General features: G+C 36.8%; 2 protein-coding genes across 2 annotated transcripts; both read right to left on the bottom strand.

Annotated features, from left to right (window-relative positions):
• Positions 1-2,550: 2,550 nt before the first annotated feature.
• si:dkey-13n15.2 (protein transport protein Sec24C) lies at positions 2,551-13,642 on the bottom strand. The gene is made up of 21 exons (XM_044111574.1): positions 13,412-13,642; positions 11,539-12,207; positions 11,376-11,434; positions 10,841-10,894; positions 10,456-10,567; positions 10,227-10,354; positions 9,968-10,103; positions 9,523-9,632; positions 9,245-9,357; positions 8,848-9,039; positions 8,012-8,108; positions 7,810-7,914; positions 7,556-7,723; positions 6,440-6,536; positions 6,209-6,357; positions 5,617-5,755; positions 4,756-4,877; positions 4,418-4,597; positions 4,055-4,252; positions 3,651-3,740; positions 2,551-3,223 (listed from the first exon to the last, which is right to left on the bottom strand). The coding sequence occupies exons 2-21, from the start codon at positions 12,155-12,157 to the stop codon at positions 3,083-3,085; spliced, it is 3,009 nt and encodes a 1,002-aa protein (XP_043967509.1). The 5' UTR covers positions 12,158-12,207; positions 13,412-13,642; the 3' UTR covers positions 2,551-3,082.
• A 591-nt stretch (positions 13,643-14,233) lies between these two features.
• LOC122828219 lies at positions 14,234-24,435 on the bottom strand. Its single transcript, XM_044111573.1, has 12 exons — positions 24,338-24,435; positions 22,197-22,942; positions 21,971-22,051; positions 21,804-21,857; positions 21,336-21,434; positions 19,074-20,940; positions 17,629-17,709; positions 16,933-17,211; positions 16,754-16,852; positions 15,828-16,124; positions 15,564-15,728; positions 14,234-15,125 (listed from the first exon to the last, which is right to left on the bottom strand). Exons 2-12 carry the CDS (start codon positions 22,902-22,904, stop codon positions 14,821-14,823), a joined length of 4,035 nt encoding a protein of 1,344 aa, XP_043967508.1. The 5' UTR covers positions 22,905-22,942; positions 24,338-24,435; the 3' UTR covers positions 14,234-14,820.
• Positions 24,436-25,278: the final 843 nt, after the last annotated feature.

Raw genomic sequence — 25,278 nt, 5'->3', positions numbered from 1 at the left:
CTCCCTAGGTGTGTGTGTGTGTGTGTGTGAATGGTTGTGTGTCCTGTATGTCTCTGTGTTGCCCTGTGACAGACTGGCGACCTGTCAGGGTGAACCCGCCTCTCACCCGGACCGTTAGCTGGAGATGGGCACCAGAACCTCCCAACCCCATTAAGGGACAAGGGAGTAAGAAAATGGATGGATGGACTCTTTAATCAAAAAGATCTCAGAAAGTGAAATTCAACTAAGTTCTCTCTGATCCCAAGTAGCACAGGGCTCCCCAAAGGTTGCCTTAGTTCGCCTCACCTTTTGATTTTGTACACAAACGAATATGTTAGTTATCAACTCAACCAGTATAATAAAATTTTCAGATGACACAGTATGGAAGTAACTATCAGTTACTCAGTTACTCTGAGTCACAGTTTGTATTTTGGTGTGACTCTCATAAACTACAGATTAATAATACAATTAATAATAATAATAATTAACATTATTATTAATAATATTACTGATCATATTAATATTTTTTATATAGCATTAATATTGTGTTATACATGACATATATTACATATTATTATAAAAATATGTAATAATATGTACTATAACATGATATATAAAGGGATTACTTGTAAACACAGCAAATTAAATTGCAGAACTTTATATCCTAACATACTTCTACATACACATAGGCCTGTGACTATTTTGATTTGTTTTCACTGTCATTACTCTCACCAGTATAACTTAAACAGACAATTTTAATAGGTTTCTGAATTAAAAATAATTTTTTAATCAAATTATGATCCTAAAAATTGGAATCAGAATCAAAATCAAATTTCTAGACCCTGAAAGATTCAGCTTTGTTGTTACTTTCTTTTCACCGAGCCAGCTAGGTAATCTTAATATTTATAAGATACAATAAGCACTATATATTGTCCCTAGAAGTACATTACCTAATTCTAAAATATAAGGATTAATATTATCTAAACTTTAATTAAAAAAATATTTGAAAATGTTTCTGTTGCCTGAATATTAATTTATATGATCAGTCACTGACTACTTGAGTAACTTTTTAACTAAATATATATTTTACTCTTGCTTGAGTAATTTCTTGGAATGCTACTTTTTACTTTTACTAGTGTAAAAATATGTGGAAGTAATGCTACTCTACTCACCTCTGTGTAAGCCTAACACAAGTCTTAATGCTTTAACGCATAAATGTGGTATATTTATTGTGTCAAGTCGTTTTCCGGTGTTTCGCTGATCGCTCTGGCTGACTTGACGCGACTCGCTTCATTTGGCTGCAGCTTCTCCACGGAAAGGCGGTGACTCTATGTCGCCCTCTGGTGGACACTTCGCGCTCAGGCGCAGCGCCACAACGTAACCGAACACACCTCCCTCCCGCATGGTGCGTATTTCCAAATAGGGGCAAATATGAGGGAGCTTGTTTATGACTTTAAAACCTGCCTCATAAACGACATGTTTAATGTTTAACTGTTTACTTAACGAATGAACAAAATAACTATAACTGATTCATCACAGCAAAGGATGTCAGTGCTGAAACGCTTTACCTATAAATTTTAGTGCACAAGACTGATAACATTGACCAGATACAGTTCTGTTTAAAATGATCTTACAGTCACTGCATGATAGACATGCAAAGTTGTTTACATTTACAAAATCAGAATATATAAATGCATGCTTCCTATTCACTGCATGTGTAGATACAAACAAAAGTTGTTGTTTTTTTGTTTTTTGTTTTTCTTATCAGGTATTAAGATAATTAATGGTCTGATAAGTTCTAAATGTTTCCAGAAAATATGGGAGATTGAGAAAAAGCATTCAATCTTGAAAATTCTCCATAACTTTCTCCATTACAAACATTTTAATGTTTACATTTATCATGTTTTACAATGTTTGATGAAAATTCTGCATCTATTTCTGCATTTAAAAGACATTTGTTATGATCAAGTGATATGGCATTGAATAAACTGATATACTTGTGTATATTTTATGTGTATTTGAAATAGGTCTGTTGCAGTTTCTTGAGTTGAATAGCTAATTTTCTCTTTAGGAATCAGATAAAAGTATATACTTCTCTCTACTCCTCTTTCACTTAGTTGTAAACTATTCATGTGTATTGAGTGAATAAAATGAAAACATTAAATATTTTAAATCACAAATTAACATGTCCAAAAAACTTTTAAATGTTGAGTTTTCAATAGAATAAGCTGTAAGAGAAAGCCTGAATTTGTTTCTTCAGTTTTCATAGTTTCTGTAACTTACAGAGTAAGAATTAACTTCTTCTAATGAGTAATTTTAATGACTTACGAAGAAAACATATGTTTAAGAGGAAGACACTACTTTTTCCGACATGAGTTGAGAGACGCGTAATGGTGAGGTGAGTCATCGAAGTAAGTGCTTTTGCTAATAAGCTGAATAAGTAAAGGTTTTATAGCTGAACATTATTTTGACAGATTTATATTAGAGTTTGCACTTAAAACATGTTTCTTACTTTAAAATTACTTCACACAGCCTCTTAACGTTGTTGCAACAAAATGAAAAAATTCAGTGGTAAAAGAGCCACGGCACATAGTTCAGTGCTTCCCATTTCTGGAGCAACCTAATCAGTTAATTAGTATTATAAGACACTTATGACTGATTAGACAGTCGCCCTTTCAGCTTCCTGAGTCACATCTTCATCAGCTGCTCTGTTCATTGCATCAATGTTGGCGGGTAAAAAGGGGAAAACTTGAGTCAGGCTTCAGTTAAAATCTCCATACTTTTTTTTTTTTAATCCACAGGAAGGGACTTTCTTTCTTTCACACACACATATGAAGCTGGGCTTAAAGAATCTCTGACATATGGATAAATTAACAACAGCTATATTTCAGAAAACAAAACACATTTTATAACTCTTCACAAAAACACATCATTCTTGAAGATATAAATAAATAGACAGATAAAAGTGATTATTTTAGGGGCACATGTCCATGCACATCCTACTTCTCTGAACAGTCATAATATTTTCAAACTACAATAAATCCTCTATTAATAAAAACAAAACCATGATCTTCTGCATTCAGGATTTCCATGTGTGTGTGGATCACAGCAGGAGACGGACAGAGTTGACGTGGAGATGGTACAGGAAGTCTGCATATGACGCTCCTCCGTTGGGACTTTTGTCTTCCACCAGGTGGCGCTGCAGCGCCTCCTCGCAGGTGTCGCCTTGTTTCACCACCACAAGCTGAAAAAAGGACAGTTATTAAAGTGCTAAACAAAATGTTTCTCTAGTCAACTTTCAGTTTAAATTACTCAGCCTGATGAGAATTAGTTGCTTACACTGCACATCATAAAAAAATCCATTATTACAAAAACTGTTACACATACTTTACATAATATTAGAAATCTAACATATGGTTTCATAAATGCACAATTTTAGCAAGTTATATTAGAAACATAACAGATTTTCACAATCATAACAGTATGTAATAAAATAATTAAGCAAGGTTCTTTGAAAAGCTCTAGCATGTGTCACATTTCCATGTTTTAATTTCTTTAAGAATAACAGTCCAGCACCTGTAAAAGAACCTTTTAATGTATTAAAATTGTGTAAAATTAGTTTAACAAACATCACAACACTGACCAGTAAAGCAAAGTGTTTTCTTTCTCACCTTGCGGGAATAGGGAACCTCGGAGTTGAGCGAGCTGATGAGTGACCGGATTCTGATGGACAGACGGGTTTCCAGAGCTGGAAGGTTGGTCTGATCAAACAAACGGGAGGAGAAAAGAGGCAGAAAGCTCAAACCTGGAGGACGTTAGATTATTGCTTCATTCAACATCAAGGCTCATAAAGGATGCCAAACGTTGTACAAATTATGCCATCACTATAATATTCTGAAGGAAACATATTTTCTCTAAGTGGTTTAATTTTTACGCAGATGAATCATGATTGTTTGATCTTCTGTCTTCTATAGGCTCTTTTTGAACAATTTGGATGGCTATTAGTAGTATTATTTTTGCTTTTACTTTTTATTGCGTGTTCAATATAAATAAATAAGTCAGTATTTTTGCCCACCTCGCCTGAAGGCAGCGAAGAGAAGCAGCTGGCGTTGAAAAGCTCAACAAGCGTCCCCACAGGGACCTGAGTGCCAACCCAGAGCAGCACAGTGAAGGGGGCGTGAACCAGGTACAGACATCTGGAGTCCAGGCTGGAACTGGTGCACCGTAGCGCCTCCTCTGGGTCTGGAGGACTGGAGCTGTCAACTGAAGGCAGCTGCAGAAGAAAAAAAAAATTTATTTGATGGTTGTCTTACTGTCTTGCAGCAGATAAATGAAATGTCTCCCAAGATGCAACATTTTACTCCACACAAACTTTGGGTTGAATATTTTATTTAATGTATGCTGTGTCAAGAATAACTCTGATGTGTTGGTGACCAACCAGAGGCAGCAGCAGGGGGTAGAAGTGTCGGACGGTGCTGCGGGTGTCGAGGCCCAGCACCCGGCAGCGCTGCTGCAGCCGCTGGTGGACGGAGCCCCTCAGACCCGGCAGCAGAACCTCACTCTTCCTCAGGCTGTTGACGTAAACTGGAAGAGCTCGCAGGAACTGAGGAAGCACCAGCTGCAGGATGAACACGACACAAAATAGATTAAAAACAAAGCAGAAGTTGCTTATTTTGGTAGCAATTAAACATCTGGGAGGCTTTAAAAACAATTTATACTGAAGTAAAGTTTAGAAATACTAAATACAATCGTGTTTGTGTGCAACTGTTACCTCACCTGGCCAGCAGACACTGAAGACGAGCAGCAGTGTTTGCGGTAAGACGCCAGAGCTTCTGTTACATCTGTCTGCAGTTCCTCCCTCAGCTCCTGCAGAGGGCGCTCTAACACTGCACAGTACACTTGAAGGAAAGGAAAGTAGAATTAATAAAATGAAGTAACCACAGAAATGTTTAATTACTCTTAGATTATCAAGTTTTGTCATTTTGGTGATAAAGTCAATCGAACTGGTTAAATATGTAACATTGTTATTCTTCACTGAAGTATTAAAGAAACATATTTTCAGAGTTAAAGTTTCTAAAATCAATTAGCTACCTTTTTTAAGGGTCACATAGCTTTTGAGGCTCTCAACAAGTCATATTTGGCAAAACCAAAAGCAAAAATGGCTCTATGGGTTTTAAAGGTTGCTGACCTCTGAACTTTACCAACTTAAGCCCTGTAACGGTAATTCAGCATATTGTAAAAAATAAAATAGAATCAATATTACAACCTGCACTTAGAGGAGGATGATAATTAACAACAATTTCACTAAAGAGGCAATTGTTGGTCTTGTTGACTCTATTGGTTATATGGCAGGTATATCTGTAAAAAATACAATAAAAATATTGATGGAAAAAAAAGATGCAATTGTTTCTATGGAAAGAAGCCTTCCTTTATAACTAAAAGACAAACTATAAATATGTGGGACTTAATAAAGTTTATTAAATTTATTTAAACCATTAATACTAAGTTGGAAAATGTTCAAATCTCAGACTTTTTTTTTCAAATTGAGAAATCACAATGAATCATCCAGCTGCAAAGAGTGAAAGTTATTATTACAACTGTTATATATCTCAGTGACACACAGGGTACATTTCATACTCTTCTTGCAGTAGAAAGTGAGAAGGGTTTCAGCCTGGTAGTTCCTGAAAGTGTCCTGTAGGTGGCGTGAGCATCTCAGTGTCAAAGTGTGAACTCTGGTCCTTTTCTCTCCCGTCTGGGAAGTGTAAGACAGGACAACCTAATGCATGAGACGAAAAAGCATAAAATTATTACAAAATGCTTCATGTTAAACTAAACTTACATTGTTAGAAAGACCTGGAAGACATAATGTTACAAAATGTAATTTATTCCCATAAATGCTTTAATTAAACATGCAATCAGTTGATTTACTGGGCAAAAAGCAATGCATCCAATGTTGACTTTGCCTGAGATTGAAGATGTTGACCCAATTAGTTAACATCCTAGTCATGCCAGTAGATGCTAACGACAGTTTAAAATGTCTCCAATGTAAAAAAAATTTCAGTCTTTGTTTTAAAAATCATAAAATCTTGTTTTACAACTATTGATCCGTCCTCCTAATATAAATAATCAGTAACAACTTCCAAAAAGAAGACTATAAAATGAAGAAAAATCATAAAAAGCCAAAACAGGCGATGTGTTTGAAGCGTCTTCACCCATTTCTCTAACTCGCCTGAACGGCTGCCCCTCTCGTCTCATCCAAAGCTTTGCTGTGGGCCAGCTCCACAGCCAGAGTTGTTCTGCAGTCGAGTGTTGCCATGGCGATGTGTCCAGGTTTCGAACCAGGGACAAACAGCCCATAGCAACCAGACACGCGCAAATCTGGCAACACAAACACAACCAGTCAAATCACACATTTTATAAAGAAAAGTGATGGAATGGAAACATCAAAATCTTCTTTCACCTTTGCTGACGAATATCCGGAGCTCAGCCTTGTAGCCCGTTTCCGTCTCAACGATCCGCTTCAGATCCGTGCTGAAACGCTCTCTGTCCAGTTCGCCCTGGGATGGAAATGTTACAAAAGTTAAAATGAAACGAAGAACTTGAGGAACTTGAGAGGAATTCTGAGTAGAACTTATGTACAGAAAATATGGTTGCTTTTTATTATCTTAAATACAAAATGTTTTGGCTTAATTACGGCTCTGATTATGTTTTTCATATCAGCAGATTACTTTTTCTGAATCTGTGTACGCTAGTTAGTGAGTAATTGATTAGTAAATTAGTTGACAATTATTTAAATAATCAATTAATCACAATTAATCCAATTAATCTTTGAATTAATTAGTGAGAAAAGTACAATCTGAAATTTTTCATCACAATGTACAGCAGTATGAAGACTGTGTCAAAACGCATGTCACTCTCAAAAGCTATATAAATCAACAAATGTATCAATCTAATATATATCTTTTTATAAAGCATATCATTGTTTTTCAAGATAATAATTCACATATCAGTGGCATTGTGCAATGATGTCTGAATGTTCAACCCACTCTCACTCCCAACTCGTCATATATTGACGCATGGGACTTCCGTCCTCGTCACATATTGACGCGAGGGGTACCCCTTTCGCGTCAATATGTGACGCGAAGGGTTTTACCTGATGCCTTACCGTAATTTTTGCCCTAAACCTAACCAATTTTTGGGTTTTGAAGTGTCGGCAGTGTTTGCGAGGACCATTCGCGTAAATAATCCATGTAAAACATGCGACCTTCCAAAATCGTCAAAATCGTCAAAATTTTACGGTGTCGTCACATATTGACGCGAAGGGTATACCCTTCGCGTCAATATGTGACGCATGGTCAGACGGCGTCCCAACTCGTCAATATATGACGAGTCGGGTGTGAGAATGTGTTGGAATGTTTGCATGTGAAAAGCACCACATAAGTTGAGTCCATTTACCAAAAACAAATTTAATAATGGCTTGAAGGTCAGCAAAATTCTCAGCAGAATTTTTAAAATATCAAACTTTTCATTAAAAAAAAAGACCAAAGTGCCACAGTGGGCGGAGCTACTGGTGTACCTGGAGGTAGCTGTAGGTGTGCAGAGCTCCACCAGTTAGAAATGGAATGTGGCCTGGCCAAGCCCCGCCCACATCCTGCTGGGAGAGAACAAACATGTGGACGCCGCATCCCTGGATGACGCACTCTTTAGCCAATGAGACGGCTTTTTCTGATGGCTGGAAGATGGACTATAGAAAAACAAACAGGAAGGGAAGAAACGTTTCATGAATTGAATGTATCTCACTAATGTATAAACTGTTATAGTTAGATTTACCTTTGGTTTGTTGGTCCCAAAGAACCCTGAGGAAGAGTTTGTGTGTCCCGTCTCAATCAGGGCAGCTGTGTGGAAGATAAGCAGCTTCCCTGGACACTTCAGGCCCTGCATGTTTTATAAAATAATCTCAGATTTTGCAAATCTCTAGCACTTAGGAAGAAAATAGCAGAAAGAGTAAGCAATATGTTTATTGATTGATTACATGCAGTACAGCCAGGCCTGCTTTAACAGGAAGCTCAATGGGAAGTCCACTGGAGTCACTGCACTCAGCCCCAAACTGAGGAATGAGCTGCAACACACTGCAGACAAAATAAATAAATAATCTCAGTTGTTTCTGATTCTGGAAGAGATATGGGTGTATTTATAAACTATTTGTGCTCCATCATTCTTATTTAATGATGGAGCACATTTCAGCCCTAATGGGAGGTTTTAAGTATATAAAACCTCCCATTAGGACTGAAATAACCACTATGAGTTTATTACAGAAATAATGGGGACCTATTTTAGTAATCATTAATCATTGAGTGGAGTATACAGGCTCAAAATAGGCCACTTGCAGAAAAAGCATCATTTTCAGAGCAGTAATTAAGTCAAAACTGTGCAAAAAACACATACATTTGCAGTCAAATAAAATAAAACAACTTTGTCTGTAAAAAGTTCTATCAAGTGCCATATTCTTTGCAAAAAAAGATATGCAAAAAAAGAAACAAACAAATCTCTAAAAATGTTCTTATTGAATTTTCTTGTAAACAAAATAAACAAGTAAAATTAGCAACTGGATCAAATTCTGTAAGATATCCCAGATTAAGTACTGTTTGCTATCCAACTATTAATCGATTACTAAACTAATTGTCAACTACAGCTCTACTCCCCATATAAGAAAGGAACAGGCAGTTTAAATGCCCAGAAAAATTACAATTAAAGAGCTACATCGGACACTCTACAAGCAGAATTTTGAATCCTCTGAAAGATGTGCAAAAATTCATCAGATCAAAATCAGAAAACAAAAAACAAGAACAAACTGATTTGTTTCCTTACCTTTCTATACTTTCTATGCAGTCTTTGAGGGACACCAGAAGCCCCTCCCTCACAGGAAGCTGCAGGTCATCCGTCTCAGCGATGACCAGCATGTGAGGACGGGAAAGGTCAGGACTGAGGTCGTACAGGTGGATCCTGCTGTCATACGTCATCAAACCCACACGGAGATCTGACCAAGCGTCTCCTGCATCTCTACAACCACCACCCCCAAAAAAAACAACAACGATCAAACCTGATGTTTCCAAACTGGCTCAAAAACTACAGATAATGTAAAAGTATTTATATCCTTTGAGTTTTTTCTCAGTTTGTAAAGTTACAATAAATTACAATGTATTTTAACAGGAACTTTATGTGACCAACAGAAAATAATAAATATTTCAATAAGAAATGTGCTGACCTGACCAGTGAGGTGAGCAATGTGTGTATTTGCTGAGCGACAAATTCTAAGTGTCCTCCTCTCAGTGCAGAGGCAGAAACATCTATGGCTAGAAGAAGTGCAGCGGCTTCACCCTGGAGTGAAAGAAACAAGTTTTCAAGTCACATTTCCTTCTAGGAAATCACTTACATTATAAATGATCTCATGAAAGTACATATGCATTAAAAGAGAATTTACTGAAGAGCAGGTTCAGAAAAGAAAATGCAAATAAAGCCACATCTGTAGAATGGGAAGCTTACCTTTTCTGAGTTCAGTGTTTCATACGACCCCATGCTGAGTTCGGGCCTCTTGTCTTTGTCAACCCGGATTCCATTCACTCCTTTGGTGGGCTGGTACTGCTGCCACGGCACTGAGACCCAAAAGAGCAGAGTAAAAATAAATAACCATTTAGATAAATTAAAACAAACTCAATTACTTTAATATAAGCATGGGCATTTATTGTACCATTTATTCTTTATCAATTATTGTAGGAAAAAAACTTCCTATGAGATTTTTGATTTATCGTTATGTTATTAATGGCAAGTTAAAAAACAAAAACAGACAATATGATTGGAAATTATATTTTTGCTATTTTCTCCTATATTTGATAATATGATGGATATTGAAGCACCTTTTTTTAAGTACTGGACACAATGTCAACTGTTTCTATTTTTATCTCTAAAAGAAACTGATTTTAAATTCTACCTTCATTGAGTTTCCCACAGAAGGGGCAGTAAAACCTCTGCCCACAGTCCTGCCAGCCCATCGCTGGGCACATGGAGGCGCCGCACCAACGACAGCCCACAACACAATCCGTATGTTTACATAGAGGGATCGGCTTCTGGTGGAAAAAGATATGTTAAAAAGTCAACACAACTGTGGCAACACACACGTGTCTTCAACTGGAAAATGCTTTAACAACAAAGATGATTATTTATCACACATAAATAAGAGTAAAACTGACCAGGCATTCATTTTGATTGAAGAAGGGAGTAACCAGCGCCCCTAGTGGCAGTCGGCTGAGCAGCGCCGTCTGACCGTCACAGGGGACGCAGTAAGTAACAGAGCGGATGGCCAAGGGGCTTACGTTACCTGCAGCAATCAGCAATTACTGATGCAAAGTTTCATGTGTCTACAACTACATGACTGAATTAAATCCATGACGGAGAACATCTGAGACAAAAACTGTTCACCTCTGTCCTCTATGACACAGGAAGTGGTCGCCAGAGGAGGCAGGCGAGAAAAATGCTCCGAGATGAAAACCTTTCCGCCCCACTCCGCTCTGTCCTCTGCCATCACCTTTACCTTCACAGAGACAGAGAGGTCTGTCAGCTTCCCTTTAAACATTTCACTATATTCAAATATAATGATAAAAAATTAATTATTCATGGTCAACCAGCTGTTATTGCAAATATGTAACAATGTAACAATACGGTTAGGCAAATACTAAATGTTTTACTTTTCAAAAGCTGAGAAGCTGAATGTGAACATATTTAAAAATGAAAACAATGTGAGGAAAAGTTGTTTTTAGAGCTGAGAATTTGAGAGAAATTAAAGAACTGAGATAAACAAACTTACAGCGCTTGGTAAGAGTTCAGGATTCAGGCCATAACGAGACTCAGGGTTGGGAGACTGCAGAGAAAACAAATACTTTAATGAATTTACATTAATTTTTATCTTCCAGCCTTACATTCAATCAATTCACATACAAAAAAAAAACCTTTGACAGTCGAGCAAATTTCAACTTTGAGGAGTATAAAGCCTTTATATCTTCGCCTTGAGCTCATATGTATATTTAATCCATAATATAGCAACACAAAATGGTTTTTGAAGTGATAGATGGTTTCCAATTAAAATGTATTGACAGACCCTGCAATTAACTCATTTAAATATTTTAATTGCGTTCCATCTTAAGTTTTATTTCCTTATACAAAAAATCTTAAGAGTATTTTCTTCATCTTTTGTTTACTTATATGACTTAAATCTTTAAGTATTCCAGTAATTCATATTAAATGTCCATATGTACAAATATGTTAGAAAAATCCAGGGTTCCATTTTGTTTTACATGACTGTGTAAGCAACCATTTATGACATTTAATGTTCATTCAACAACCTGTGGTGTCAAATTATGATCCAGTGGAGATGCAGTGGGGACAAAGTCATTTATGCTCCCTGAAAAAATACAAATAAAAACTTCACTTTAATTGTAATTAATTTTGAACATTTTATTCTGATTTCTATTATGTTATTTATGACCAAACCTACACAGAGCTCACCTTTAGAGAACGCTGCAAAGCTCCACAGAGGCTGCTGCTGGATGGGACTGCTGGGTGAAGTCAGCGTTTCATTAAATCCAACAAAAGATCCCGAGTTTCCCCCGTCGGATGCAAGATGTTGATTATGGTTTAACTGAGGTTCAACACACGAAGAGCTAACAGGAAGAGGATTTTGAGCTGGTGGCTGATTCAGAAGACTTCGATATGTATGTTGAGAATATGATGAGGGATCTACTGCTTGGTAAGCGTTAGGAGGGGAATAATGTTGCATTGGCTGCGTCGCTTCATTATGTGGAAGAGAGCATGGTGGTTTGTTCCTTTCTTGGATAGTAGGGGATAAAACATCAGGAATGCTCTGATCATCTTTACAAACATACTGCATGCTGGGATGAGAGTTGCTCCTAGTAGAAAAGGCAGCAACATCACTCTTAGAGTAAACGCCAGATGCCTGCAGGTGGTTGTAGCTCAGGTTTTGGTTGGGTTCACAGCCCAGGTTGAGTTGCTGGAGGTCGGGGAGAGGACTGCAGAGAGGTCCTGCAGGCACATCAGAGGACCAGCCGTTCTGGACTGTCCACGGCAGACAGGGAGGGTGGCTCTGACTACAGGACGGGGCGTCCATTATCCCCCATAAAAATCAGAAATCTGAATTTTTCTCATTGGAGGCAGGACCTTATGAGACAACAAAGCATGACAGAGAACATTTAATATTTAAATTATATTCTGCTAATTCTCTGTAAAGTTTTTTTATGCATCAGTTGCTGGGCACATTTAGGGTTTCTTCTTTTTGACTAGAGTTTTCAGTTTTATTTCAGTTTTCTTCAGGGTTCGTACACTTTTCCCACAGTAAAATTCAAGCACTTTTCAAGTATTTTCAAGGTAAGTTTTCAAACTTTCCTAGCACCACACTGTGTAGATTAAAACAATACAAATGAACCAAAGAAGACAGTTTCAAATCACGTTTTTATGACATCATGTATTACTGTTATTAATAATGCATTGTGTTGTGATTGTGGTCTACATAGTGGAGACAAAGTAAACAAAAATCTAGCAAAATTTCATGTTTTGAAAAGTCTCTCACACACCCTTTGTGTAATATATTTGATTTTCCTGATCAATTAAATTTTTTTGACTGGTTCTGGCAACATGTAAAGTTCAGCAGAGGTAATATTATGGTTTTTGGTTCTTTTCCCCATTAGTTTAAATGAAAAAACATGTAATGCTAAGGAAACTCTTTAGATATGGGCATTTCATTTCCAAAAGGTCAGTGTGCCAGAGCCCTGACCTCAACCTAATTGAGAATATTTGGGATTAGTTAAAGAAGAGACTGTGACCCAACATTAGTGTCTAACCTTACAAATGCTTTTAAAAATGGTCATAAATGCACTTCTTAACCTTTAGAAAAAGCCTTACCAAAATAAAAGAAGCAGTATCTGCATAGAATAAAATATCAATGTGTATGTAAAGGCAAGTAGGCCAATACTTGTTGCTTTATAGTGTTTACATACTATATGGGTTTGTTTACAGGCGTTTTTGAAATTGAATAATCTATTATAACCCCATGTCTACCAACCTAGTAAACATTTAAAATGCAAAAATAACTATGTTATACAGTGACAACTTTGGCCACATCTTAAGCTATGCTATCACTGTAAAAATAAAACTAAAGTGGGATTATTTCTATGGGTTTTTTTTTACTGCTTCTTAGTTGTGCTAGCTAGCTACAGAGACTCTCCAATGACAGAGAGGTTTCTGTCGTAAATGAGGTCCTGAAACAGAGGCTCTCCACACACATTATCGCCAAATTAGCATACCAATCACATAAAAATCTTCAGCTAGAAATATGTAGGATGTGTGAAGAGATAGGAGTCAGTACCCTTTGACATCAACGGAAACAGGAGAGTCCGTCTGCCTCGGTGCTCGTCAACATTACGAATGTCGGTGTCTTCATTTTCACCTCGGCTCCAACGGATCTCAAACACCTGGCCTTATATTGTATGAAAATATAAATATAATTAAGATAAAAACGATCTCATCGTTTTGAACCAGATACTACCCAGCGTTGTCTAGAAACTGCAACGTTAGCATCACGGAAAGTAAGAATCAATACAGCGCGCTTCCGGTTGTCCTTTCAAAATAATTGATTCCATAAGTAAAGAGGTAAAGAAAATGCGGCTGATTAGATGTGTATACATTTTAACAAAATTTCGGAAGAAACCATGTTTACACCTCTTGACACACTAATTTTGAAGAGGAAAAATAAATTATTCAATGCTACATTTAGCTTTTCTTAAAAGGTATAAATTCCTTATATTTACCTCACATATGGGTCACTACAGGATGACCTTGAGTAAGAAGACAAACAAACAAAAATTACCTTATATGATTCAAAGATTCTCTTTGTGCAATCTTTAAATCCCACAAAATGATAAATGGATAGATTTTTATCTAAAAGTAACTGATAACGGTTCACAACTGGGGCTTTTAATGTGGTATTTTTCCTAATTATACAACTAAATCAACACAGAAATGGTTTATCAGTTACAAACCAAAATTTCTTACATGGTTGTTTAATACCATACAAATAAACCCTACATAAAAATAAACTTCTGTGGGCTGAGCATGATGGAAAAAGGATGGGAAAGTTTTTGATACATGCATTACTATGATAAAAAAAAAAAAAAAAAAAAACACCAAATAAGCAATTGTTTTTTATTATAAAAAATGCAATTGCACAAAAGTCCATTCCCTCTTCAAAACTTTTACCTGGGCTACAGGGTTGAAAACAATACCATTCAGTTCAATTGTGGAGTAAATGTGATTTTTTTTTGTCTAGAAACGTTTACGATATTATTAAATCTGGGTTTGTAAGTAGAATTCAAACAAAAAACAAGCTACTGTGATGCACAACAACCTGTATATGAAAAGCATAAACTTTCCTCTTTGAAACTGAAATTATGCAAACAGAACAAAAGTGCATAATGTATCTCCTTTTAAAGGAAATAAAAAAACGTATTTTCATAGAAGGATTTTTAAACAATACAGCAATCTAAAAGTTAATCTAGGAGGTCTCCAACTCTAGTCTTGTAATATTTACAGCAACATAACAGACTAATGAAACCCTTAACAGAAACAGTTAGTTTTTCAATCTAACAGAGTAAGTTAATAAACAAATCGATGGGAATTAGATAATCAAGATATAAACATCAACAAAAGTACTTATGTAAGTTGACGGGAATGGAACAAATTTCTTTACAAAACATCTTTTTGAACACCAAAGAACACCTACAACTGGTGGAACCGTCCTGAACTCTGCAGACGCTGGTCCTGCTTGGATCTTTTGGTTTTTGAAGCAGTCCCTAAAAAGCCACTCTGTCGCTGCAGAGAAGTGATTCTGTTCCTAACGTAGTCCTTCACGCCTTTCCAAGAGCGGTTCCTTAGAGCGTGAGGCTCGGCGTCGAGGCACAGAACGCAGTCGTCTTTCTGAGGAAGCTTTTGCTTTGTGATGAAGTTCATCAGATGTTTTTCTACGGCTTGCACCTCTGCTTCGTTCCACGTATGTTTGGATTTCTTTTGCAGACCTGGGGAGGCTGAATAAAACAAAACAAAGAAATAAGCTCTAACTAAAATAACTGTGCTGCTATTAAGAAGACTACAGAATCAGTCTTTTAAAACCTTGTTTGTGATCTGAGGAAAATGTTGGAATTTTTTCTAGCTTGTATGATTGCTTTGATTGTTCTCATTTGAATAAAAGGAGAGAAATTACACTGATTAATCAAAAAATGGTGAGATGAGTTGAGAGAAACACTTTTAGCAGAAAGCTAAAAGTCAGGAAATGAAATCCTGTATTTATGATGCACTTAACATTTTACTGTCTAAACTTTTTTGTTAACATCAATCACATGATTTGCTGTAGTTCACAGCCAACATCAAATCGCTAAAAGAGGAGGTTATCCTCTTTGCCATGGTGCTGCAGACAGACTATCTGGGTAAGATGGTATATATTTAATTGGTTTTTGTATAAATACCTTTTCCTTTTGTTCTGCCAGTCTTAGCAGGAGCATTCATACTGCAGCTTGTTGTTTCTGCGTAAGTTTGTGGTAGAAAAAGATTTGATGAACCAAAGCTGCAACTGGAAAATGCATTCCGATGCTCTGGTGCAGGTTGCTCTCCGCTTGGAGGTTGTAATCTCCCTGGTAAAAAAATAAAATAAAATAAAGTTCTTAGTATTTACAAGAATGAGCAGTTTGTTTAAGAATGCTACATTTGTTTTGGTGAAAGTTGGAAATTACCCGTTAAGTTGTTCCCAGACCTCTGTGATGTCCCCTTCTTGGGTGGTCTCTTGGTTTTTGACGGCGTTCTGGAAGATCCGCTCTGTCTCTGCAGAGCTGTGATCCTGTTCCTGACGTAATCTTTTATGCCTCTCCAGGAGCGGTTCCTCAGCGCACGCGGCTCGGCTTCCAGGCACCGGGTACAGTCGTCCTTCTGGGGAAGCTTGTGCTCTTCAATAAAACGCATCAGATGTTTTTCTACGGCACAAACCTCAGCTTCGTCCCATTTAGGTTTTGGTTTGTGAAGCAAGTTTGAGCCTGGTGAGAAAAAAAAAGAAAACTCAAATTATTTACTTGATTTTTTTTAATTATCTTCTAATGTTTAATTAACTTATATGTTAAATAAAATGGGAATTAAAATAAAAAACTAAAAGACTACTGAGACTTCCAATGATCAACATGTGCTAAGGTCACGATCCGCTTTTTTTTTTTGCCCATATGCAACCGACATATCAAACTTTTTCACAGAAAAGTGAACTTCTGATGTTTTCATCCACCCATGAAAAATCTAATTTGTGCTTCTTCCATATGAGAAACAAAATCAGATAGACCTCCAAACGTCTGAACAGTTATGTTGCGTTTTATCCAACTTGTACGTAATTTATATGAGACATGCAAAAGCAGAAGATACAGTAAATCCGGAAACAATGGCTGAGAATTACATTTATAAACTTTTGAAGGAAATCTGTTCAACTGGGGCGTGTACTATCACTTTATTCTTGTGAGATTATGACTTTAATCTCTTACTTTTTTTAAATCTTTTTTAGTGTGGCCCTAATATTCTGTTATTGTAGTAGTATGAATGACTATGCAGAAAAAAGCATAACCAACAACAACAAAAAACAATTGAGCATCAAGACCTGCAGTGTGAACGTTACCATAGTTACCTTTTCCTTTCTGGGACTTTGAGTGACTAGATGCTGAACTGGGACCTGCACTGGGCTTTCTTCTGGCTTCCTGTTCTCCATTTGGAGCCTGTGATGTCACTGAAAGTGTACCAACATTTGGCTTTAATCACCTCATGTTGCTGAACAGAAGATAGCTATTAACATAATACAGATGTTACCAGAACTCTGCCGTGGCTTATGCTTCTTTTTAGCAGTTCTGCTCTTTGATGGTTCTTTGGAAGATCCGGTATGTCTTTGCAGAGTTGTGATCCGGTTTCTCACGTAGTGCTTCACACCTTTCCATGAACGATTCATCAGCGCGCGCGGCTCAGCTTCGAGGCACCGAACGCAGTCGTCTTTTTGAGGTATTTTCTGCTTCTCGATGAAACTCATCAAGTGTTTTTCTACGGCCTGAACTTCTGCTTCGTTCCATGCAAGTTTGGCTTGGTTGTGCAATCCTGTGAAAGAGAAAAATATATTAAGATGTGAGTCCTTAAATTCATATGAAAAGAGATATTATTGGAGCCCCATCAGGAGTTTCCAATTGTGCAGCAGACACATAATCTACATTTAAAACCTGGCTGAAAATTTTCCTAGCTGTTAAAGCATTATTTAGTTATTTTGAGAATAATAACTTCACTGGCACAACTGTATTAGAAATGTAAAACTGTATTACTGAAAAATACGAGACAAGGTTCTTACCAAAAGTAGATTTAATTGCATTTTTAAAAAGCTTAGCTTTTATTTTCTGAGTTTCTTCTTGTTCCACTTTGACTTCTGTTTTTTTCTTACTGCAAGTGTTTTGAATTTTTGAATATTTTTCATAAAGCTAAATAATATTCTAGGAAATCATTGTAATTACTACAAATAAGTACCTTCAGTCTTCGTGTTTTTTAGTGCATCAGGCATATTGCAGCCAGTCGCTCCTGTGCGCTGCTGGTAAAACTGCAGTGGTCCTGAAAACAGTGAGAGAAAAACAATAAGACATTTCTTTGAAGGCTTTTTAATCCCCAAAAACATATTACCAGCTTTTTAAATGACTTCATAGCTATTTTTATATACAAGCACATATCTAAATGAATTACTTATTCATAATTAAGTTATTTGGTGAGGTTTTTAAATAAGAGTAATTAATAAAATTGTAGAATGTTTTTATTCTATTTAACCAAATGCCATTTTTTTAAATAAGTCAAATTTCATAGTCTCTTTACAGTTAAACCAACTGAGCATCAAAATTTAAACCAAGGTGAAGATCTAAAGACTTTGTAGTTCCTAGTCTAAGCAAACTTGTACATATTCCTGTTTAATACATCCTAAGTAAGATAACTGGAAGTATATAAAAATATTTTAAAGGAATTTAATCTAATTTCTGTGGTATGTCCCAAATTCGCTTGGCATGTTTGTCAATCATTTTTAAATTTACAAGATTAAAACCAGCACATATCTTTTTTTAAAAAGAGGCTCAGGATCGACTAAAGAAAAATATTTTTTCTATTACATTACAAAGTGATTATAGTTTTTAAATCTGTTGTAGTTAAGCCAGCACTTCATAATCAGAAAACTGCGGCGCTGCAGCTGCAATGGATTGGACTTTATTACTCTTAAACACTGTTCTTGTATGAGGATTCACAATGGAAAACCTTCAAATATGCAGAAATTAAGTTATATCTTCTTATTCTACCTAGGGCTGAAATGATTAATCAGAACTAATCGATTATTGAAATCACTGTCAACTAATATATTTATTGTTACATAGCAAATAGACACTCAAAAAAAAGACTATTTGCCAAAAGAACAGCAAAAATTAAGCTAAACTTGTACACAGATTATATACATTTTGCACCTAAAAGTAAAAAAAACTTTAAATAGCTTAAATACAAAACTTTAAGTGACATAGTTTGACACTTTTTGTAAAAATAACATTTCCTTTTAAATACCTTTTGCTGTCCAGTTATTAATTGGTTAAACCCAAATATAATCAACAGATCAGCCTTATAATATGTTGATATAGTAGAATTGTTTCAAGTAGAAAGGATCAAATGTTGATTTTAGAAATATTTTTTAAAAGCAGATACAGCTTTGGCTACAAATCAAGTTCAAGTGTTTACTGAAGGAATACTGTTATTGCATTTTATTTATGTTTATTTGCATCTTTTAATGCATTTCACAAATTGTATAAAACTGTGCCAATTGTTTTTTAATCCAATTAATCATCAGAATAATTGATGAGTAAAACAATCATTAGCTGCAGCTCTAATTCTAACACTGGATTCACCTGCTAACTTAATGAACTAAATTAGCTCAAAAAGTGAAACATTACCTTCAGACTCCATGACAGAGTCATCACACATTGTGTCGTTGATTTGCCGCAGAACTTGGATGTCACTATTGGGACCCAAAACTTGCTTGACCTCCTCGTCGTCCAGATTAAGGAGCTGAAGCAACGGTGCAAAATGCCTGCGGATTTTCATCACCACCAGGACAGAGGGGTTTTCTGCTCCACACTCTTTGACATGAAACTGAATGCAAGTCGACCCTTTCTGAGCAGTCAGCGAGTGCTGCCGGGGAAACACGTACGGGTTGTTGCTCAGAATCCCACATTTTTCCCGAACGCTGACCAAAAGCTCTATAGACGACTCAAAAGAAGGCTTGAGGATGATGGGGACGACTCTCCCACAGTTCCCTCTGATGGTAACTCTACTGAACAAACCACACAGTTTTCTTTCCAGCTTTGAGACGGACACGTCCATGTCGTCACAGACATCTGATCGTATCCGTGACTCGAAAGCCGCCAGTGAAATCGACGCCACCTCTCCGGGAAGTCTCCTGTTGAAAAGAATCGTCCGGGCCAGAACCGCTCTGGCCAGAGCCACAAAGTTTTCTGAACAAAGGTTCTCGCGAAGCTTCTTCTCTGCAGCGTGATGAGCCGTTTCCAGGTGGTAATGAAGACGTTTCACATCTTGAGCAGACGGCACTTTGTTTGCTCTTTTCTTCTGCATGTCTTTAATATTTGATAACGCCAATGAAGACACATACTTAGACCATTTTTTGTCGTACATGGAGAGGAATATTTTGCATGACTCTACTACTTTGGTGTCACCAAGGCTCTTGGCATTGTGCTGTACGATGTTGCAGATTTTCTGAAGATGGTAACCAAGTTTGAGGGCAAGCGACGGTATGTTGTACCGTTTTTTTTCAGGGTCGTATTGCCCCACCACCTTCACAGCAGACACCACATGTTTAAAATTAGAGGGCTTAAAGAAATCCTCAAAACTATTCATAGGGGTCGACTTTTGAGCCTCAAGCAGAAGTCTTGCAACATGTCGAAGGTTTTGTCTTGCATATTCATGCTGTTTTGGATGACTGATATATTTCTTAAACATCTGCTCTCCATACTGTAAAATAATCTGGTTTTCCATGACAGTTTCAGACACGTTGTCATACACCATTGCGCCAATGAGGTTCTTAAACTCCTCACTTATGCCTTCACAATTTTTAGTCAAAAGCGCACAGTGTGATACAACTCGCTTTGGTATCTCCTGTGAGTCGTCTTCTGTCTTAACATTTTCCCTGCACCTTTTCACATGGAGGTGGATGCGTCTTTTTGCATAGAGTCCATGACAATAAATGCAGGGAACAAAGTCTGTTGCTTTGAGAGAAGTTGTAAGTCTACCACGTACGACAAGTTTTCCCTCCCCGGTCTTTAAAACGTCTTTGTTGTGTTTGAAGTTTCCGTCGTTTGTTAGTTTTTGCCATATCTTTTTCCTTTCCACTGAGTTTGCAGGATACTGAAATACAACGGCAACCTCAATCCTGTCGCTGTGGACATTCGTAAGATGCTTCGACATTTTGGTCACCGGTCTTCCACAAAACAGACAGTAATTTTTCTTGGTGGTAGAGTGTCCGTTCTTTGCTTTGGAAGTTTGTATCTCCACCTTTCCATACTTCTTATTATTATCTTCAGATGTCTTTGTTGAAGAAGTGGTATTTTCTTCCTCAGACAGAGAATCTTCTGAATTTTCCTCCCTTTTTACTGTGTCATCCTCCTCACGGCTGGGACTGAGACAATCCTCAGAGTTGGCATCGTCCTCAGACTGGGAATTTGAAAAACTGACTTCACTTTGAGGGACATAATCAGACCCAGCATCAGAATCCCCTTCCGACGCGCTGCAACTTTGATCCATTTCCTGAAACAGGAAAAAAATATGGAGCAAAATTAATTGCTAATTTAAGAAACAGATAATAATGAAGAGTATTCCATTCCAATTCACCCATTTTCAACTTAAATCATTACACTGCAAAAGCACAAAATCTTACCAATTATTTCTAAAGCAAATATCTCTGCATACTTGAAATAAGACAAAACAAACTTACAAGCAACTTTTCAGCAAGATACAGGAGTTTGTTTTCAGTCAATAATTACTTAATATTGATTAAAAGTACCAGTTCCACAGGCAGAGTTTGTCACTTAACTAGACATCTTCTCTGTACATGTCCTTAGAGACAAGGTTTTTGTAATAATCTTTATGAAACTGCCTTTGTACAGGTCATGAACAAAGCCTGAAAGTAAAACGGTACCAACCTCAGATCCAGCTGGTGACACTGGAGATGCTGGCACCGTGTCAGAGAAACTTTGTTTATCACAGAGTGACAGTGAGGAACAATTTACAGCAGGTGGAGACTAAAACAAAGAAAACCAGATAAAAAAATTCTGTGATTAATAACTGGACTTCATAGTTGATCTAGAACAGGGGTGGGCACTCCTGGTCCTTGAGGGTCTGTGTGCTGCAACTCTTAGATGTCTGGTCCAACACGCCTGAATCCAACAGCTGAATCACCTCCTAAGTGCAGTCAGGTTCTCCAGAGTCCTGCTAATGACCTCATTATATGACACAGTAGTTGAAGTAGAGATACATCTAAAAGTTGAAGGACACCGGCCCTCGAGGACCAGGAGTGCCAACCCCGATCTATAACCTTTAAAGAAACCAGCAGTAAACAGATGAATGTAGAGCTACTTGTTCTTAAATGGTAGTTACAAAGCATAACTTACCTGAACATCGTTGTTTGAAGGCTCCTCTTCGTCATCTGAAGGCATCGACTCCAGCTTAATAAGAAAAACAATACAAAGTTAAAACTACCCATCATCTTTACTTGAATTTGTTGAAACCTGGACAGAAAAAAATAACAATAACTGTCTTTTAACCTTTGCATACTTACAAGCTTATCAAGGTTTTCCAGCTGTTTGAGCAGCTGTGCACGCTGATTTAAAATTGAGGAACGTCTTTTGTTGCCTTCAGTCTGAAAGCAAGAAAAATAAAAATAAGTATACATAGAAAAAAAAGTTCTCAGTGGTGCTCAATGCTTTAAAATGAAGTTTTCTTCTTTTAAAAAAATAACCTCTCATCTTCTGGAGAGATAAACAGTATAATGATCATATCCTTACCGAAGGAGGACAACCATTCTCCTGCAACGGCGGTTTGTTGACATGACCAGCTTCAGTTGAAGGTACCCACTGATGCTGCTCTGTGGAAGTCGCTGAATTACAGATGTTTGCGTATCTATTGCCATTATTTTGTCCTCCAAATGTTGCTTGAGGCATGTTAACATCCGTTCCACATGATGAAAAGCCAAAGGATTGATTTTGAAAACCGTGTGATAACCCAGGACCAGGCAACTGAGATTGAAACATTTTGTAGTTGACTGTCTGAAGAGGTAAATTCTGGACCCCACAAGGCAGCGGACTCTGGTTTTGCTGGGAAAGAGCCGGTGGAGGGATTATTTTTGCCTGGTTTGTTGTCTCCAACCCTGCAGGTGTGTAAAGAGTTTGCGACTCAAAGGTCATCCCATGAGATGCAGTTGTGATGGCAGGGCTAGTAAAAATTGAGTTGGAAGAAAAAATGCTGTTCATGTTGGCAGCTTTTAACAGGTTGTTGTTTCTGGAGGCCGAGCTACTCAGATTGTTCAGACAGCTTTGACTGGATGTCTCCAGATGGCCAAACAACGATCTCTGGGCGGAGGTGGAACCCAGACTGAGAGCCTGAGAGTTAGTGTGAAGGTTCATGGGAAGTCCTTGAGCTGAAGTGGACCAGCCATTCTGGTCCAACCATGTTGGACAATGTATGTGGTTCTTGTTTGCAGCAGAGTTGTCCATCGTATTTCATGACCATCCAGTTAGTTGCTTGGAGTTTCCTATTTTATAGCGTTGAGATATACAAGAAGAAAAGAAATTATAAGTTTAAACTCTCCACATGCCTTTACAGTAAAACCAGCTGCAGTTTGTAGATCACAGACCAGCTTTTTGAGTAACTGTAGGGCAAAAATCCAAGTTGAGTGTGACTTGAGTTCATCTCAGACTCAAGTCACCATCTCTGATCATTTTCCTGACCCGGCAACATCCTAATACTGAATCACACTTCGTGAGATTGCATATTTGATTTTAGGAAAAGTTCAAATGTGTGGCAACTTCTAATTATCATTGTAAGCTAAATAACAAGAGCTGTGGCTCTACCAAGAGATTATCTATGCTGCTATCAAAGAATCTGCAGCTGTTGTTTATGTTCCCGTTAATATATTGGGTTCTTCCTAATGGCTTTGCCTTTTTCCACATTTATTGTTTTGCTTCTAATAAAACAAAGATTTTTAAAAATATAAATCAAGTTATCTATTAGTTATTGTTTTCAGCTATTTATATTTAAAAATCATTTGATTTGATTATTTATTCTATAAAACTACTAAACATTTTTATCTTAATATCAGTTCCTAAATATATTGTTTGACCAAATGATTCAGGCTAAATGTATTTTTTTGTTTCCATGTAAATTGTAAAAATATAATTTAATTCAGTTTATTTGTATTATGCCAATATAAAGGCATCTTCCAAAAATAAAAGTCCTTTCAATACAATCAAAGACACAGATTCCAAGTTAATGGCACACAACAATTCTGAATTATTATTTAAACTAGTTTAAAAGGTTTCTAAAGAAACCCAGCATATCGCATCGGGTCAATGACTTCTGTTCACTCCCCATGGACAAGGACATAGCAACAATCACTTGCAATGTGTCGTTGATTTTGTAGCAATCCTGCGTACTGAATATGCACGTAACAACAGTAGAAAGCAAAAGTTCCCAAAATAATAATAGATTATCGCCCAATGACATTTGAATTTAGCCCCTCCTTATTCTGCAAGGTTAACCGGGTAAAAACCATTACTAAATGACAACTACATTATCTCCCTTGCTAAATGTTTACATTTTGTTTTTAATAATAAAAATTCTTTCTGAATTTCAGGTTCCGTCGAGACTTTTTGTGCAAAATTTCTTTTCATTTTTTTTGTTTTGGAAAACTGATATAATCACTCGCTATTTTCAAGAAACAAACACCTAAATATTAAAAGTAACTATAAACACACTCATGCCTCGCGCAGGTGACTGTTAGCTAGCTGCTTTAATAAGATGCTACCTGCACGATTGGGTCTGAAAATTTCTGACCTGACAAACATTCCAAGTATAAAAAGCTGCAAAAAATGCTGCTAAAATTAAGTTTGGTTATTTTTGTAACAATTAATTTAAACACTAAACATACCTGCGAATAACTCGTGTAGTTGTTTTCTTTTTGTCTCGCCAGCTTCAAGAATGTCATTTCCGGTTGACGACTTCTTCTTCTACTTTGTTTTGTTTTCAGGTGCATTATTGCCACCATCTGGTGGAAAGTGGAACATAAGGGTTTTTAATTAAAATTTCTTTCAAACTTTCCATTTTTACTTTTGATATATAAACACGAAAGCTCACTCACCATAAACCACTGGCTCCCTGTAGCTCGAAGAATAGACTGTTGTTAGTTTATAAATCACTGAACGGGTTATCATTATAATACATTAAAGATCTGCTGTTGTTGTATCAACCTTTCAGACCAGGTCTTTTGGTTCTGGTCTGCTCTGCATCAGAACCAAACGAGGAGAAGCAGCATTCAGCTTCAATGCGCCACAAGTCTGGCATAAATTTTCAGAAAACTGTAACACAGGTGAAACACTGACTTCCTTTAACTCTCCACTAAAAACCCACCTGTTTAGAGTTGTATTTGAAAAGTAATCAATTACAAATTTAACAATGGCATTTAACTTAATCTAATGCTTTTATTGTTGATTTCTTTGCGTTTTTGTGTTTGTTATGATGTAAAGCACTTTGGAATGCCTTGTTGCTGAAATGTGCTGTACAAATAAAATTTGATTTGATTTGATTTATGTCTATGTGTTTTTGAGATGTTTTCCTAATAATACGGAGCACTTTAGGTGAATACATCATCTACCTGTCCTGTTGATATTGAAAAATCAAAAAAATATATTCTACTGCTTTTTCTTGTTCACAATAATTTCACCATTTAAACCAATCTGCTCGTATTTCACATTTTATATGACATTGTTATCTGATTTGTATTTAATTTTTCCTTTTTAAGATTTCAACCTTACCCCGATTGTTTGACTTGTCAACAATAATATTATTACAAACTAAATACCAAACCAATTT

The sequence above is a fragment of the Gambusia affinis genome, linkage group LG03, assembly GCF_019740435.1.
Source record: "Gambusia affinis linkage group LG03, SWU_Gaff_1.0, whole genome shotgun sequence".
NCBI classification, from domain to species: Eukaryota; Metazoa; Chordata; class Actinopteri; order Cyprinodontiformes; family Poeciliidae; genus Gambusia; species Gambusia affinis.
Note: the sequence above shows the minus strand (reverse complement) of the source record. Positions and strands in the feature narration are given on the sequence as shown.